Here is a 16921-nt window from a genome sequence, read left to right as displayed (position 1 = left end):
ATGTGAAAACGGAGGTGGGATTAGAAGCAAATCATTTGGTGATCACTAATCTGGTCTCCTAGTACTCACATTCCTAGCTCCCAGTGGACACAAACCTGGAAATCCCACCTCTTTTTAAATCGGCTCATCATCCCTCCCCTGCCCTGCTGGCCGCTCCTCCTGCTGTGCTGTCCTCCTAGGGAAAGACACCCCTCTGCACAGGCTGAACATTAACCAGGTGTCAGACTTGGGGGCCTACAGGGGCGGGGCAGGTGAGGCCAATGCATAAATGAATGTGGCCAGGTGTGGCCACTAGGGCACTCCTGCCTGGCTTCCAGATCCAGGAGATCACTGCCATCAGAATGTAGGCTCAGGGTTGCCAGCTTTTCTGATTTTTCAGAAGCCAGAAACCCAGATTTTTTCTTGAAAAATTTTAGCTCCCAATTTACAATTATTGAGAAACTAACTCAAAATTACTTCTAAACATTGTGCAGGCCAAACAAAATACATCTGTGGGCTGAATTCAGCTCAGGGTCCTTTTGCAACTTCTTTCTTTTTTTTTATTAATTAACTTATTTATTTATTCTTGGCTGCTTTGGGTCTTCTTTGCTGCGCGCGGGCTTTCTCTAGTTTTTGGCGAGAGGGGGCTACTTTTCGTTGTGGTGCGCGGGCTTCTCATTGCGGTGGCTTCTCTTGTTGTGGAGCATGGGCTCTGGGCGCGTGGGCTTCAGTAGTTGTGGCTCACGGGCTCAGTAGTTGTGGCACACAGGCTTAGTTGCTCCGCGGCATGTGGGATCTTCCCAGACCAGGGCTCGAACCCGTGTCCCCTGCATTGGCAGGCGGATTCTTAACCACTGTGCCACGAGGGAAGCCCTAGAATGCATTTTGACTGGCACCACTGGAGTTGTGTGGTGTGGCGGTCCTGCAGGGTCCACCCCTGAAGACACCCTAATTTAAGTGCTTCCCATCTACAGGAGAGAGGGTGCCAGGGTGCTCTTGGCTGGTAAGAATCTGGATGTACACAGAGTAGCATGAGCCCCAGCTGGCTCCTGGCCAAGGCCTTGAATGCCTCATTGTCCTGAGTTATTAGCTGTCCTTGGCAGCCCGAGGCAGAACTTCATAGATCCCTGAACTGTGAAGATGGGGGGAGCGGTGAGCTGTCAGTCTTCTCATTCCCTGTGGAATTAAATCTCCTCTCAGCATCCAGATGTGCCCCAGGGATGTGTGACAAACAGCTCTGTGCTCGCCTGAGAGAGGCAAGGTTCTTGTCAGGGCACTAAAGCTGTCCACACAAGGGCAGGTGTAAGCAGATGGGTGAGGAAGCTCTCGGGTGTGTGAAATGGACATAATGCTGATCACCAAGGGCTACTTACCTACACCACCTGTGGCATTATAGGAGGCAGTCTTTGCACCCATTTTACAGATGAGGAAAGCAAGGCTCAGAGGCTCTTCACAGGAATGTGATGGGAGAAGGAACATGTGAGTTGGAAAAAGCAATTGCTTCTCCCACCCGAGTCAGCCTCCCAGTTCAAACCCCAGCTCTGCTCCTTCCGAGCTACACGCCAACCCCCAAGCCCTACGCCTGTCCTCATCTGCAGAGTGAGCACCAAGAGGCTGTTGCTGATAGTAAACGAGAAAACCTGCAAGTGCTGGCCCAGTGCTGATAAACAGTAGGCGCTCAGTGAGTGCCCCTGCTCGGACCTAAAGTATCTGGGCTTGTGTGCCTTTTCTGAGGGATGGGTCCAGCCCACCCGGCCTTGAGGCACGTGTCCACAGCATGATCCGGCTGCCCCTGGGCCCGGCCCAGCCCATGAGCTGCCCAGCGATCCAGTGACATGGTCTCTCAGGCCTGCCCTCCCTGGCCTTGGCAACTCTCCCAGTGCTCTGGCCAGGCCTTCTGGGCCCCTGCCAACGCTCACCCTTCCAGGAACTGGTCCCCGCCCAGGGCCAGCTTTCTGAGAAGGGACAGGCATGTTTCATGTAAATGGCAGCTCCAAAGTAAGGTCCTTTCGTCCAACACTGAATTTGGGAGAGCCTGAGGACCAAAACCCTTTATGTGTGGTGATGGATGTTAATAGACTTATTGTGATGGTCATTTTGCAATATATACACATATTGAATCATTGTTATACACAAGAAGCTAATATAACATGTCAGCTGTATTCTCAAACAAAACAAAACAAAACGACCCTCTAGTCCCATACAGCTTACTGTCGACATTAATAAGTCTTTGTATCCCATCCTCTTCGACATAACAGTACTATTCCAGGAAACTCTTGCCCAGGAAGTAAAAGTCGTAAATCATTGTATTGTTCATTCTAGGAAATTCCAGAATCATTTAAATGAACATCAAACTGCCCGACTCTTCAGTAAATAGCATCAAAAGGGAGCTTAAGACTTAAGACTCTTTGAACCCCTCGCCTTAAAACATCTCTTTGTTGTGTCCACCGATCCTAAACTATATCACAATCTTTATGCAATCCTAGTCAAGGCGTCCTCCCCTGCACTGAAAGCTCCACCTGAAACCAGACTCTGAAATCTCCTCACTACCGTGACTTTGCCCTCCCCATGCTGACACGCTGGGAAGACGTAGTAAAGCTGTCCCTTACTGGGAGAAGAGTCGGCTCAGCTTTGTCTGACCAACAGGTCAATCTGTGATACTTCTGGTGAGCCAGCATTCAGCAAGAAGAAACGGAGTCAGGGGGCGTCTTCTGCTTGACCTTTGGGGTGGGGATGGGCACCAGCCTGAGCCCAGGCTAGTCCACTGCAGACAGCTAGAGCAGAGCCCCCAGAATCAGAGAGACAGTGACCAGGGGAGTTCTGGAAAGGCACTCAGGGACCTCCTAGTACAGCCCCTTCCCTTTACAGACAGCAATCGGGGTCCGGAGAGGGGAAAAGGATTTGCCCAACTCACAGAGCTCACTGCGGTTTTTCGATGGATTAAATGAGTTAATATCTGTAACGTGCTTAGACACTGCCTGGTATGCACTAAGCTCTATATGTGTTTGTTAAATAAAAATGATGGAGAGTCTAGCCTAAAACTCAAGGCAAACTCAGGCTGACCCCCCCAGATTTAGAAAACAAAAACTGACTTAAACCTTGAACCCAGAAGCAGTTTCTAACTTGCATCAGAACACGTGGAGGGCTTGTTAAAGCCGAGTGCTGGGCCCCACCTCCAGAGCATCTGATTCTGTAGATACGGGGGGTCGGGGGGAGCTATCTAACCCGCTCCCTGGATGCTGCTGCTGGTCCAGAGACGCCTCCTTCAGAACTTCGGACCCTGAGAAATCAATCGCTAAGGGTAGAATTTCTGGCATCAGTCAGGGAGAAATGGGGGCACAGCAGGTCCCTTCATCCTTCCGCAGGTACCGGGTCTCCCCCAGCTGATATTTAGCGCTCTGCAGCAGCACAGCGTCAGGGCAGGCGTCAACTCTGCCTGGCCGTGCCTCCGCCCACTGTGAATGTTCCAAGCTTCACCCCAGCCGAGCTGCTTTACCTCATGCTTCCAGCAAGAGGGGCAGCCCCTCCTCTTCGCTGGTGGTGGGATCAACGCTCTGGCCGCGAGAGGTGTGTGCCGTGAGAATAAATCAAACACCAAGAGGCAGATGAAACCAACGCGTTCTTTATTGCAGACTGAAACTAAGGGCTCATTCACACAGTGGGCTTTGATTTGGGGCCGTCTCTGACGCCCAAGCTTCCCCAGCAGGCAAGGGCAAGCTCTCCAAGCAGAGTAGAAAACAGCTTCCAGAAGCATCCCCTTCAAAGGGCTTGAGGCGAGGACCTGGGGAAGCAGCGGCTTAGCATGCAGAGGTTACCCGGAAAGGCAGGGCTCCAGAGGGCCGGGCAAACCCAGCCCTCCTCTCCTGGTGGCTTTGGGTCAGTCCCTTCACTGGGAGTGCCACACAGACTCTGAAAAGATCGAAGAGGCCCAAGGTCTCTGGGGACTGCTTTAGGGAGGGGGATGAGCACAGACTCGGACCCCTGACAGGGCAGGGGGAGAGCTGAGAACCTTCACCCTCCACTCTGAGGACATCCCGAGGGTCACCCCAGGCCTCTGCTTTTCAAACAGTAAAGTGCTCGTAGGAATCACCTGGGGATCTTTTGAAATGCAGGTTCTGATTCCGGAGGTCTGCGGTGGGGCCTGGGATTCTGCGTTTCTAACGAGCTCCCGTGGACGCCAATGCTGCTGGCCCACAGACCATACTTGAGTTGCAAAGTTCTAGCCATACAATGCCTTTGTGCATGTCGGAAAAGTACGCCCCTTCTTTGACAAGGAGAAACTCCACTCCGGGACACAGGCTGGGGGGTAGGGGGTACCAGGACAGCTTAGGCTGGACTGCAGACTCACTTGTCCCCAGCGTCCATGGCTGAACTCGGAAGCCCTAGAAGATCCCGTTTCAGCCTCCTCACCCTGAAAACCCTTTTTTCCAGAGCTTCACCAACCAGACCTTGGGAGATGAGCAGAGTGAACATGAACACCGAGCGCTCAGTGACGGGCCAACAATGGCCCAACCTGTCAGCCTCTCGCCGAGAGACAGAAGGCCTGAGCGGGGGCGGGCCTCGGAGCTGGAGAGCGGGAACGGGACTGGGAGCGTTCTGATAAAGTGTTAGTGCTCTGAGCGGTGGTCTGAGCTCTGAACAGCCTAACCTTAGGAATGGAAGACTGGCCACTGGTCCACAAATGTAGGATCTGGGTAGCCTGGCTTGCTCCAAGCCCTGGGGCCTCAGGTGTCTCCCACAGACCAGGCAAGGTGGGCTCTGAGCCTGCTTGCTCCACAGATGAGAAGGTGGGAGGTAGATACCTGGGGATCAAGGGGTCAGAGGTTCTCCAAACCACAGGTGTTGTCAGGAAGCAAGAGCCCCAGGCTCTCTCCTGGTAGAGGGACCAGTTGCCCCTGTTTGCCGGGTGTCATCCCAGTGTTAGCACTGAAAGTCCCACGTCCCAGGAAACCCCTCAGTCCCGGGCAAACAGAGATGGTTGGTCACGCAATTACCTGGCCACACCCTAGACTCCAGGTTGAGGGCCTAGAGATGACTAGGTCATCAGGGCTCTGGGTGGTGGCCTGGGAGCTGGCTGGCCACGAACCCAATGGTCCATAGTGCCTTCTGCCCCGTGTGGACCAGTGACAAGGCAGCCAGACTCCTGCCAGAGGGAGACTGTTGAGGGTGGCACAGGTGCAAATGGCTTTGCTTCTCTCTGGGCCACCTCTCCTGCAGCAGAAGGGCTGATGCCAGGCACCCCCGCTCACTCCCAGGGGAGGGATGGGGCACTCCTGACTTCCTACCCCACCGATTTCTTAGGCATGAGGAAGGACAGAGCCTACTTGATTTGCTCTCCACTTGCCAGCCTGCTGGTTCTTGGGCTCCTATACAAACGTTCTCAATCCTGCTACAGTGTCAGGCCACACTGTCTCCACAGCTTTCCCATGACTCCTGGTTCAGGTTCCTGCCAATCCAGGGACCCACAGGGCTGAGCACGGGGCACTGTGGAAGGCCTCATCCTGGTCGATTCTCAGGAATCAATAAATAGATGGAGATTGTCTTCTGTCCCTCTTATGGCAGCCACTGGCTTTCAGCACTAGAAACAAGGCCTCGAACACACAAGGGCCTGGAAAATGCTCAGCGATGCTCATCCGTGGGCCCAGAAGGTACCAATGATTTGAAGGTAACTTGGAGGCATGTGTTCCCCCAAAAGCCTTCAGGGAGCCCAAAGGAGGCAAAAGCCCCTGCCATTGCCCCTTTCCTCAAATTGTAAGGCTCAGAGGATCTGCCCAGGTTTGCACAGAAGCTGTGAGAGCCCAGAGTCTGGGCTCCAGCCCCGTCCTCGCCTCCTCCCTCCCGGCATTCCAGGGCCCACTACTGCTCTACGCTATCTATCCTGGACCGCCACACCCCTCCCGCCACACGCTATTCAGCCCGCCCGCCCCCAACCCCCCAAACTTGGCCTCCCATGGGCGCGTGGGACTCCCTCCCCTCAGGCCGCCAGGCCAGGTGGCCTCTGTCCCTTGCTGGGCGGGCATGAGGAGGGAAGCCTAGGGTGGGGAGGCCCGCGCATCCTCCGGAGACATGAGCATGTCGAATTTGATGAGCGGTGGGGCGATGACGCGCACCTCGGCATTCAGCGGGTTGAAGCGCAGGTTGACGCTGCGCAAGGCGGGCATGGCGGCCAGCTTCTCCACGGGCACGTCTGTCAGGGAGAGAGGGACAGATTAGGGGGCTGGAGCCAAGTGGGCAGAGAAGAAGGAGGATGCATCACCCGATGCACATGCGCTCAGTGTCCGGCACCCGGCCCTGTGTGAGGGGCCATTGGGGCCCACCAGGGCATTACAACCACATGCAGAAAAGCATCCTAAAAAATAAAGTTACTGTGCTCCGCAACAAGAGAAGCCACCGCAATGAGAAGCCCGCGCACTGCAAAGAAGAGTAGCCCCCGCTCACCGCAACTAGAGAAAGCCCGCGCGCAGCAAGGAAGACCCAACGCAGCCAAAAAAAAAAAAAAAAAAAAGTTAAACACTGATTACCACTTATCCCAGCCATGCCACTTTTGAGTGGAACTCACAGAACTGCAAACAGGTATTCAGTATTCAAATACGTGCACACGTGTTTACAGCAGCACTATTCACAATAGCCAATGTCCACCAACGAATGGATAAACAAAAAGTGGTATAGCCAAACAATGGAATATTAGTCAGCCTGACACATGCTACAACATAGATGAACGTGGAAAACCTTATGCTGAATGAAAGAAGTCAGACACAAAAGGTCACAGAGTATATGATTCTATTCATATGAAGTGTCCAGAATAGGCAAAGCCATAGGGGTGGAAAGTAGATTAGTGGCTGCCAGAGGCTGGGGTGAGGGGACTGGAGAGTGACTGCTTAACGGGTGCAGGGTCTCCTTTGGGGTGATGAAAGTATTCTGGAACTAGAGTTGACAGGTGCAGAACATTGTGAATGCACTAAATGCCACTGAATTGTACACTTTTAAATGGTTAATTTTATCTCAATTAAAAAAAAAAAAAAGAGGACCAGAACAGGCAGCAGCTATACTAATACTTGATAACATTTATGGTTCCTCACACCTAATCTTTAGGATCACTCAGTCTCTGGTTCAAGTCCCAGGTCAACCACATAACAACTGTGTACCTAAAGCAAATTATTAAACTTCATATCATATATCTGGAAAAGACGAAAACTCTAATTTGAAAAGATACATGCACCGTAATGTTCACAGCAGCACTATTTACAATAGCCAAGACATGGAAGCAACCTAAGTGTCCATCAACAGATGAATGGATAAAGAAGATGTGGTACATATATACAATGGAATATTACTCAGCCATAAAAAAGAATGAAATAATGCCATTTGCAGCAACATGGATGGACCTAGAGATTATCATACCAAGTGAAGTAAGTTAGACAGAGAAAGACAAATACCATATGATATCAATTCTAAGTGGAATCTAAAATATGATACAGATGAACTTATTTACAAAACAGAAACAGGCTCACAGACATAGAAAACAAACTCATGGTTACCAAAGGGGAAAGGTGGGGTCGGGGAGGGACAAATTAGGAGTATGGGATTAACAGATACACACCACTATATATAAAATAGATAACAAGGATTTACTGTAGAGCACAGGGAACTATATTCAACCTATATGGGAAAGAATCTAATAACCTATATGGCAAAGAATCTGAAAAAAATATATATGTATAGCTGAATCACTTTGCTATACACCTACAACTAACACAATATTGTAAATCAACTATCCTTCGATTAAAAAAATAATAGGGGCTTCCCTGGTGGCGCAGTGGTTGAGAATCTGCCTGCCAATGCAGGGGACACGGGTTCGAGCCCTGGTCTGGGAAGATCCCACATGCCGCGGAGCAACTAGGCTTGTGAGCCACAACTACTGAGCCTGCGTGTCTGGAGCCTGTGACCCGCAACAAGAGAGGCCACGACAGTGAAAGGCCCGCGCACTGCGATGAAGAGTGGCCCCCGCTTGCCGCAACTAGAGAAAGCCCTCGCACAAAAACGAAGAACCAACATAGCCAAAAAATAAATAAATAAATAAATAAAAAATCCTTCCTTCAAAAAAAAAATAATAATAATAATAAAATAAACTTCACATCAGGGTAATAATAGTATATACCTCACAGGGTTGTTTAAGGATGAATGAGAGAATATCTGTGCAGTGATTCCTTGGAGATATTGCGGGTTTGGTTCCAGACCACAGCAATAAAGTGAATATCACAACAAAGCGAGTCACATGAATTTTTTTTGGTTTCCCAGTGCATATAAAAGTTATGTTACCCTACACTGTAGTCTATTAAGTATGCAATAGCATTACGTTTAAAAAAACAATGTACATACCTTAATTTTAAAATACTTTATTGCTAAGAAAATGTTCACCATCATGTGAGCCTTCAGCAAGTCACAGTCTTTTTGCAATAGTAACATCAAAGATCACTGATCACAGATCACGGGAGTCTGCCCTCCCTTAGCACCTTGGGGTGAGTGGCTCTGAGCTCCCTGGGGGCTGGCTCTGTTCGTTAGACCAAGGGTCCAGTGCTGGAGGCAGGGGCAACTCTTAACCTCCTGAGAGCAGAGTCTTTCTTTGTCCTTGAATCCCCAGGGCCAAACACTACATCTGGCACATAGACATGGTGGGCACAAAAACACGTTCTGGGCAGCCGGCAGGGAGTTACTAGGGTGGGTCGTGGTCGGGAGCTGGGTCCCAAGCGAGACTGGCTATAGTGCGGCGAGTGGGGGGGCTCTTGTTTGCCAGGCAGGAACCTGCATGATGGATGAGAGGACAGGAGCCGTGAAGGAGGCGATGGGGAGGGACCCAGAGCCCAAGGCAAACGTGGAGGCTCAGGTAGGGAAAGAAGCAGAGATAAGGCGTTTCTAGAATGCAAGGTTGGGCTTCCCTGGTGGCGCAGTGGTTGGGAATCTGCCTGCCAATGCAGGGGACACGGGTTCGGGCCCTGGTCTGGGAGGATCCCACATGCCGCGGAGCGGCTGGGCCCGTGGGCCACAACTACTGAGCCTGCGCGTCTGGAGCCTGCGCGTCTGGAGTCTGTGCTCCGCAACGGGAGAGGCCGCGACGGTGAGAGGCCCGCGCACCGCGATGAAGAGTGGCCCCCGCTCGCCGCAACTGGAGAGGGCCCTCACACAGAAACGAAGACCCAACACAAACATAAAATAAATAAATAAATAAATAAATAAAAATAAAAAAAAATAAAAAAAAAAAAAGAATGCAAGGTTATGACCAGATGCTATTCCTGGGAGGGGAGGAAAAGCAAGATCAACCGCTCTCAGTTCCTGCTCACCTTCTGCTTCCTGTGGAGCTCATCCGCATGCTAATGTCACATTACACAGCTGCCAGCAGCCTGCTCCTCTATGCCCCTTACTGGGTGGGGCGGCTGCTGGAGTGGGGGCTGAAGGAAGGGGTTGCCTGGGGCATTTCTTGTCTTTATTCATGGAAAGTGGGCCCCCAATTTCCCTACCAGTTAATGGCTGGGAAGAGAAGGGCTAATGACTTGGAAGCTCCCCTTCTCCACATTAGCACATTAGCTTTGTAATGGCCAACAGCACAGCCAGCAGCCGGGCAGGCCGGACAGACACACCATCCCCTCTGCCCCTGATCGCCCAGATAAGAAAATCCTCTTGCCTTGGGCTCTTAAGAAGTCAGGTCATTTCACAGGGTATTATACCCCCATGTGACACAGGAGGAAATCAAAGCCCAGGGAGGTTAACACTTTGTTAAAATGGGCCCAAGGGACTTCCCTGGCAGTCCAGTGGTTAAGACTCCACACTTCCGATGCAGGGGACGCAGGTTCCATCCCTGGTCGGGGAACTAAGATCCCACATCCGCGGGGCACAGCCAATTGAAAAAAAAAAAGGGCCCAAGAAAGGAGGCTGCTTCTAGGAACTGATATTTGAGGGCCTGTGCTAGGTGGTTCTTCATAATGACCCATTTGGCAGATAAGGAAACTGGGCCTCGGATTCTCCAGGCTGACAATGATCCTCTAACTCTGCTCCAGCTCCCCTGGATTTTTCAACTAGGCCTGACTTTTGTGCTTCAGTGTTCATCTCTCATTGTCCAATTTTAGCAAGAATTCTGCTAAGTTGGTTTAGCCAGAATCCTCCACCCTTGATACCTAATCAGGTTCCTCACCGTCCACTATCCCCTAGGTGATGTCAGATCACCCTGGCCTGCCTTCAAGCAAGAACTAGGGGTTGCTAAGGACTTTCTCTCTCTGGACTCCGTGACTCCTCCACCCCTCAGCCAGGGAGGCCTGCGGGCTGCAGAGGGGCCGGTGCTCCTGAGATGGGGAGGAGGGTCTCCCTGTGATGCCCCTGCCGAGGTTTGCTGGGCGTGGCGTGAAGACCAGCTGCAGCCCAGGCTTGGAGCAAATCCCCGTGACTCCAGGCCTAGAGACAGCAGCGCTGCCTGAGTTCTCAGCCTGTCTTTTCCAAGTACCACTCACTGAGCTGGCCTCTTCAGGGTCTGCAGCGTTCCCCAAACCACTCTGCTGAAGGACAGTGATGGCGGGGATTAAGTGTATCTCTTTCCCCTGATTTAACCGCTAAAGTTGCTTGAGCAGCTTAGAGGAAGGAGCAATGGGGCCATCAGACTGCGTCAAAGCTGGCAGAATCAACAAACTGGAGCAGCCAAGCTAGCAAGCAACAAGCCCAAGAGGCCAATGGGGAGTTTCTGGATAAAGCTTAAAAGAGAACATTTACGCTCAGAGCATTCTGACAAGAGCAGGAGATGGCTGGAGGGTGGAGAGGAGGATGTGAAATGATCTGCGTTGTGTGGGTGGGGAAACTGAAGCTTGAAGAGGTTACATAAGCTTCCTAGGGCTACAAGACACATTGGCGTCATGGTGGTAATGGAAGCCAGGTCCCTGGGCTTTGGCACACCTGGAGAGGAAGAGGAGCCCAGCTCTGCCCTCTCCCCTGGGCCACGCCTTCATCCCCATTCGCCCATGTCCTGTGGATCCTCATATTCCAGCTCAAAGGCCCCCTCCTCTGTCACTCCCTCTGGTCCGCATCCAAAGTCCCATAACCCTTTATACAAGACTCATATCACGCATCACACTCTGGGACTATGTTCACCCTAGAAGTGCAGTACCTGGCACAGTGCTCACAGGTGCTCAATAGCTATTTGTTGGATGAATGAGTGAACGAACAAATGAATGAATATTTTACCTCCTGAACTAGATCGTAAGTTCCTTCAGGCTCAGAACCACCCTGGGCTGGGCACACAGTGGACCCACCACCAACACCACTTGATTAAGCAACTCTGACCTCAATACATTCAAGAGTTGGGGCCCTTCCCCTGACCTGACCCATTCTGGGCACCTTTGCCAGTCAGGGCCAGGCCTCTGTGGGCCAAGGCTGTGATAGGTTACTGGCCCTTTAGTGCAATAATCCAATTTAGAAAATGAGAAAATATTGACGAGCAGAAATAAAATCACCCACGTCTCACCACGCAGAACCAATCACTGTTAATGTGAGGTACATGGCCTTACCAACTTTTAAACATGCATGCGTGTGTGTGTGTGTGCATACACAACTATGTTTCAAAAATGGCCTCCTAGATACTATGCCATAACATGCTTTTCTTGACGACACATTGTGAACATCTTTTCAGGTTACAAGTCTGTGACATTATTATGGCCACGTGGTAGTCCATGGAATGGCGGGATCACACTTTGGCTCGTGTTTCTACTGTTAGACATTTAGTTTGTTTCCAGCTTTCACTATTACAGACAATGAGAGATGGATCCAACCCTCTTCCCACCGCAGACAGCCCTCCCAGACTCCTGCCTATGTCTGTGGAAGCTTAAAATAATCAATAAAAGCAGAATCAGAGTGGGAAGTATTTAGAGAAAATTACTTCTCCAAGGTCAGCTTGACCTCCCTTCACTAATCATTGGCACTATTGACTGGAAAACTTGTTTCATGCCAGTGGGACAAGCTAGAGGCAAGATGATAAAAATGATCGCTTCAGAGCACGATTCATCATACGCGTGGTAACCATGGTCTGAAAGGAGGCTGAGAGGAGGAGGGGTCTGGGCCCAGGGAAGTGGTAAGGGGTACTGAGTGAGCTTCCCAGCACAGAGGTAACCCAGCAGAGACCAGTGACTTCTGATTCCTGCTTTGGGTGGAGCTGAGTCCCATGACATCTAAGGTCCCATCTGGAATTGGGATGAGAGGCTCCCCAACCTGGTGGCCTAGGGCCCCAGTTCCCCGGCTTCCTTGGCAGCTTAGAAACAAATCATGGTGCCCTGTTGGCCGCCCAGGCTGGTGCAACACAACAGTTTACACAAGGTTGGCTGTCTCACTTCTGATCCAGGTGGTCTCCTTCCAGCCAGAATGCCGGATTTTTCAGGATTTTTCAGCTTCTCTGCCTCCAATCCCCAAAGGATCCTGACCAGTGAGCGTGGAGCCTGAGGCCTCCTTACAATGGGACCTGGGGTGCTGGGTAAAGATGCAAAGGCAGCGCCCCAGCCCTAGTGCCTCAGGCCTGTGGGCAGCACGTGGGAGGCTGCCTTAGCCTCCCCAGGGGGCTGTGGGCACATTCGTGCTCGAGAATTCAGGCTGGCCTGACATCAGCCTTGACACAGCTCTTGGTGCCTGGTGCCTCAACAGCGAAGATCAAGGATGCTGAGCTGAGCTGAGCTTCATGCCCCACTCGAAATGCCACAAGACACAAGCAGGCAAACTATGGTAACCTGGCGGGACAGAGAATTGTGCCTGTAACAAGGAGGCTCCCAGGCCACACTCACGGCTGGGTCTGTCCCTTCAGAAGCCCGGGGGTGGGGGCAGTGACCGAGCTCCCCCACTGCACAGAGCCCTGGCCCGAGCCCTGGTTGTCAGGGGGATGTACGCAGGAAGAAAGCAGCAGCAGCCCTTGCGCTCAGGAAGCACAGAGAACACTGCATGCCCTTGACAGTCCTGCAGGCTGAGTCCCTCAAGGAAGGCTGTTTGGCTCGGGGAGTTCTAAGTCCTCTGGTGAAAGGGAGGCCAGCTGGGGGAGTGGATGGGGCAGAGACCCAGGCCCTGACCTCGGATCTGCCACTTGGAGTCGTGCAACCTCAGGCAGGCCCCTAACCCCGCTGAACCTCCACCTCCCATCTTTAAATGGCCCTCTGCTTCATGGGGCCACGGGGGCTGGCAGAAGGGACCATGCGGCGCTCCCCAAGGAGGTGCAGAGAGTGTGGCGGGCACCCCGTCAAGAGGATGGGGAGCACAGAGTGTTTTAGGGAATACATTAATGAACCTTAAGTGCAGGCTGTGTGGAAAGAAAAACAAAGGGGGAGAAAAGCCCCCACTGTGATTTCCTCCTCCTCTGCACCTCAGACTGGCCAGCAAGGTGGGCCCATGGGCTCCCAGTGCGGCCACCTGCCAGCACCGCCACCTCCTGCACACTCCCCCGCCCGGATCCGACGTGCAGTCAAAGCCGGGTCAGAACACGGTCCCCTTACTGGCTGCTCTGGAGACAGCCAAGTAAGTAACTTGGATTGCCTGGCCCAAGCCTGGCATTTGTCTACCCGGTCAGATTCCCCATTTTGCTCCCCTGTGCCCACCGCCCCTCCCCGCTAAAGTCCCCCCTCCCCTGCTGCTCTGCTCCTCCAGCTGCTTCAGTTAGATACTCCAGGAGGGCCTCGGGAAAGAAGGGCAGTTTTGCCATGGCCTCCCATGAAGTGTCTGCCGGTCCCTCCCTCACAGCTGGAGGTATGTGTCTATAACACTCACACGGAAGACTAGAGCTGCCTCATCTGCTGTGTGTACAGTAAGAGTCTGGAAGTGAGGGGTGAAGGACGCGTGGGATGGAAAAGTAATCGCCTCCGCTACAGGCTCTTCTCCTGGGTGGGGCGGACACGTGAATAGCTCCTTTGTAAATCTTCTCCGTGCTTGGAACCTAAGGTCGCTGCCACCAGCTTTACAACTCTTTCTACTCAGGCTTAAGATCATTGTCAGAGAAAGAAGACCTCCGTTATAATTGGAAAAATAAGAAGAAAAGCTCCTAAGATAAGCACCAGATGGGAGTGAATTAGGTAGGGCCTCACCAGGGAAACCAGCTTCTGAGAAACAAAATGAGTGGAAGGTGGTGGTGGAGGGGAAGTGGTTGGAGTGGTCAGCACACCGGCAAGGAAGTGGTGTGCTGGCTAATGTTTAACAATCCACTTCCTGGAAGGAAACATCCCTGATTTGTGGCATTTGCCGATTTTTCGTGGTGTAAATATTCCTACCATGGCCAATTTCAAGCTACCAAGGTGAGGTCACTGAACTTGAGCAAGCACCTCCAGTAATGGTGAGCCAAGTCAAGTAGCCCGCCCAGGCAGGACCACAGGCTCCTGAGCACAAGCTGTCAGAGCTCAGGCCAACTCCTGTCCACCTACACTAGGATTCTTTGGAATAAACTTGAACTTTGGGAACTGGCCCACTGTTTTGCTGTCTGCATGTTCTCAGTTGCCTCTGGCTCACTGATAAAGTTCCTTCTGAAAATGCCAGGTGAGCGGGCTGTGCTACAGGGAAATCACAAGTGGGAGGTTTGTGGGCACTGTGGCAGCAGAGCCACCGTGCCCAGGGTCCAGGGGTCAGTAGGGTCCGTGGGAAAGAGGAACCCTGAGCAAAGAGGCAAGTCCACAGAGCTCACCTCTGCCACCCTCCCAGCCAACCATCAGCTCTCACGGCTGGGCTGACTGCTCTTCTCATCCTGATGTAGCTACACACGTACACACACGCAACAGACACTGAGAGAAGGATGAAAGAGGCTACAGCTTCTTCAGGGATGGAATGTGCTTGTTGATGGAAGGCTCTGGTTTAGCTCCATGGTTCTATCTTGCCTGCACATTGGAATCATCCGGGGAGCTTTAAAAAATCATCAAGCCCCAAACCCACCATCAGAGATTCTGACTTAATTGGCATGGGGTATGGCCTGGACACAGGTGTTTTTAAAATCTCCCGGATGATCTGAATGCACAGCTAGTTTGAGTACCACTGGTCTTCCCAGTGAGGCTTAATGAGAGAATCTGGTGAAAACACTCATATAGCATTTCCATCCTAGGATGTTGCCCACCTGCTTCACTGTGTGGGGCAGAGCTGTCAAGAGCTAGGCTGATTGCCTGCATTCGTGGCATAGGGAATCCTGCCTCATCACCTTACACTGTTCTCTCCACCCCAAGGAAGTTTCCCTCCAACCAAAGTTACGTGCTCCAGCCATAACTTTCCTGTGGCTTTCAATCTCCCTCCAGCTATATGCAAAAATTGTCTCTCCTTATGCAAAGCACTGTCCTCAATAGCTGGGGTTCTGGAGCAAGACTGCCTGGGTTGGAACCCTGGTTTTGTCCAGGCAGCATGACCTTGGCCAAGTTACTTAACTTCCCTGAGCCTCAGTTTCCTCACCTGCGGAGAATAATAGTGCCTGCCTCATAAGGTTGTCGTGAGCGTTAAATAAGAGCACACTTGAAAATGGTTAGAGAAGATCCAGATATGAAATAAATGGCCACTAAGTATCAGCTAGTGTAACTGACCATGACATGAGCCCCGTGAGAACAGGGAGCGGGCTTTGTCCATCTCCATCTCCAGCACAGCGCCTAGCGCACAGCAAGCTGCTCAATCAAAAAATGACAACTGTCGAATGAACATTTCCCAAATGCCTAAATCCGTGTTCGTGACCCTGCGAGCCTCTCACTTCCTGAATAAGGCCCTTGCAAGGCTGAGCTTTGAGAGTCAGAGCATCTGGGCTGCTCTCCAGCACTCTGGACAGAGACAGGGACAGACAGTCCCTTAGACTGGCTTGTCTAAGGGAGCAAGAAAGTATTTTGTTTTAAGCAAATGTCAAAGAACTTTTCCTGCTGTTCACCTGTGTGCTACCAGCAGAGTGCTACCAGCACCCTGGAGAACTGGAGGTTCTGTGGGTAATCAAGGTTTTACCACTCAGTGGCTGGCACAGAGAATGCCATTTGGACAGAGACCAAGCGTGTGAAATGTCTTCTGCCCAGAGACCCGGCTTGCTACTTCCCTTCTGGCAGACGCATGTGGGCAGGAGCTGCAACAGGAGCTTCCCTCCCCTCCATGTCTGGGGACCATGTCTAATTTGCACTAATTGCTGTTGAAGACTGTTTGCTCACTCCTAACCTCTCCCTCAAGTGGCTCCACAGCCAGCAAGCGCTCCTACACTGTGTCTAGTGATGGCTTCACGATCAATGCCTGTACCGACTGCTCACTACCCGTGGGTACGGGGCAGCACTCTGCTGGTGCTGGACAAGGGCGTTCTGGGCAGATGGCATGAGTCTGCTGTGCCAAGCAGGCAGCTGCCACCTTGGAGGGTGAATCACCTTCCCCTGGGCACTGTGACATTCAGCGCTTGGAGGGCAGGGAAAGGCTCAGACTGTCGCCAGCTGGCTGTGCTCGGGACGGGGTGGGGGTGGTGGTGGAGGTAATTCAAACCCAATGTCCAGGGATCCATCCATTTCCCCCCAGATGGGCTTGGAGCCCAAGATGGGCAGGAAGAATGTGTCAGGGGTTTGCAATTGTCTTCCCAGACCTTCTCTGCTTTGACCTGTCTTAGGGGCTAACAGCCTTCTCTGGCAGGCAGGGAGCTACAGGAATTGTGCTTGCCAATCAGCCCCTTGTAAATACCAGCTAAAAGGCCGCTCACAGGGAGAGCTCCTTTCTCTGCAACCGCAGGGCTCCTGCCAGGGCTGAGCGAGGCCAGTGTAAGAAAACTCTGCCCTTGTGACCTGGCCAGTAGCTTACCGGTGCTACCAGACGTGTGGCACCCAACCTGCTGCCCCAGGCGCCATCCACACCCTCCTCTCCCGTCACATGAAGACATGGCAGGCTCCGGAACACCAAAGACACGTGGGCCCAGGCGTGCCAAAGACCTGGGTTCAAATCCTGCCTCCACCAGGCC

The 16921-nt window shown here is 52.2% G+C and overlaps 1 protein-coding gene across 1 annotated transcript in view; it reads right to left on the bottom strand.

Moving 5' to 3' along the window:
- Positions 1-3585: 3585 nt before the first annotated feature.
- Positions 3586-16921, bottom strand: part of LRRC20 (leucine rich repeat containing 20) — a 63018-nt gene continuing 49682 nt past the window's right edge. The window contains exon 5 of the mRNA XM_059900340.1: positions 3586-6166. Within this exon, the coding sequence (XP_059756323.1) occupies positions 6012-6166 (155 nt within the window). The 3' untranslated portion in view covers positions 3586-6011. The remainder of the gene's footprint in view (positions 6167-16921) is intronic.

The sequence above is a fragment of the Balaenoptera ricei genome, chromosome 16 (genome assembly GCF_028023285.1).
Source record: "Balaenoptera ricei isolate mBalRic1 chromosome 16, mBalRic1.hap2, whole genome shotgun sequence".
NCBI classification, from domain to species: Eukaryota; Metazoa; Chordata; class Mammalia; order Artiodactyla; family Balaenopteridae; genus Balaenoptera; species Balaenoptera ricei.
Note: the sequence above shows the minus strand (reverse complement) of the source record. Positions and strands in the feature narration are given on the sequence as shown.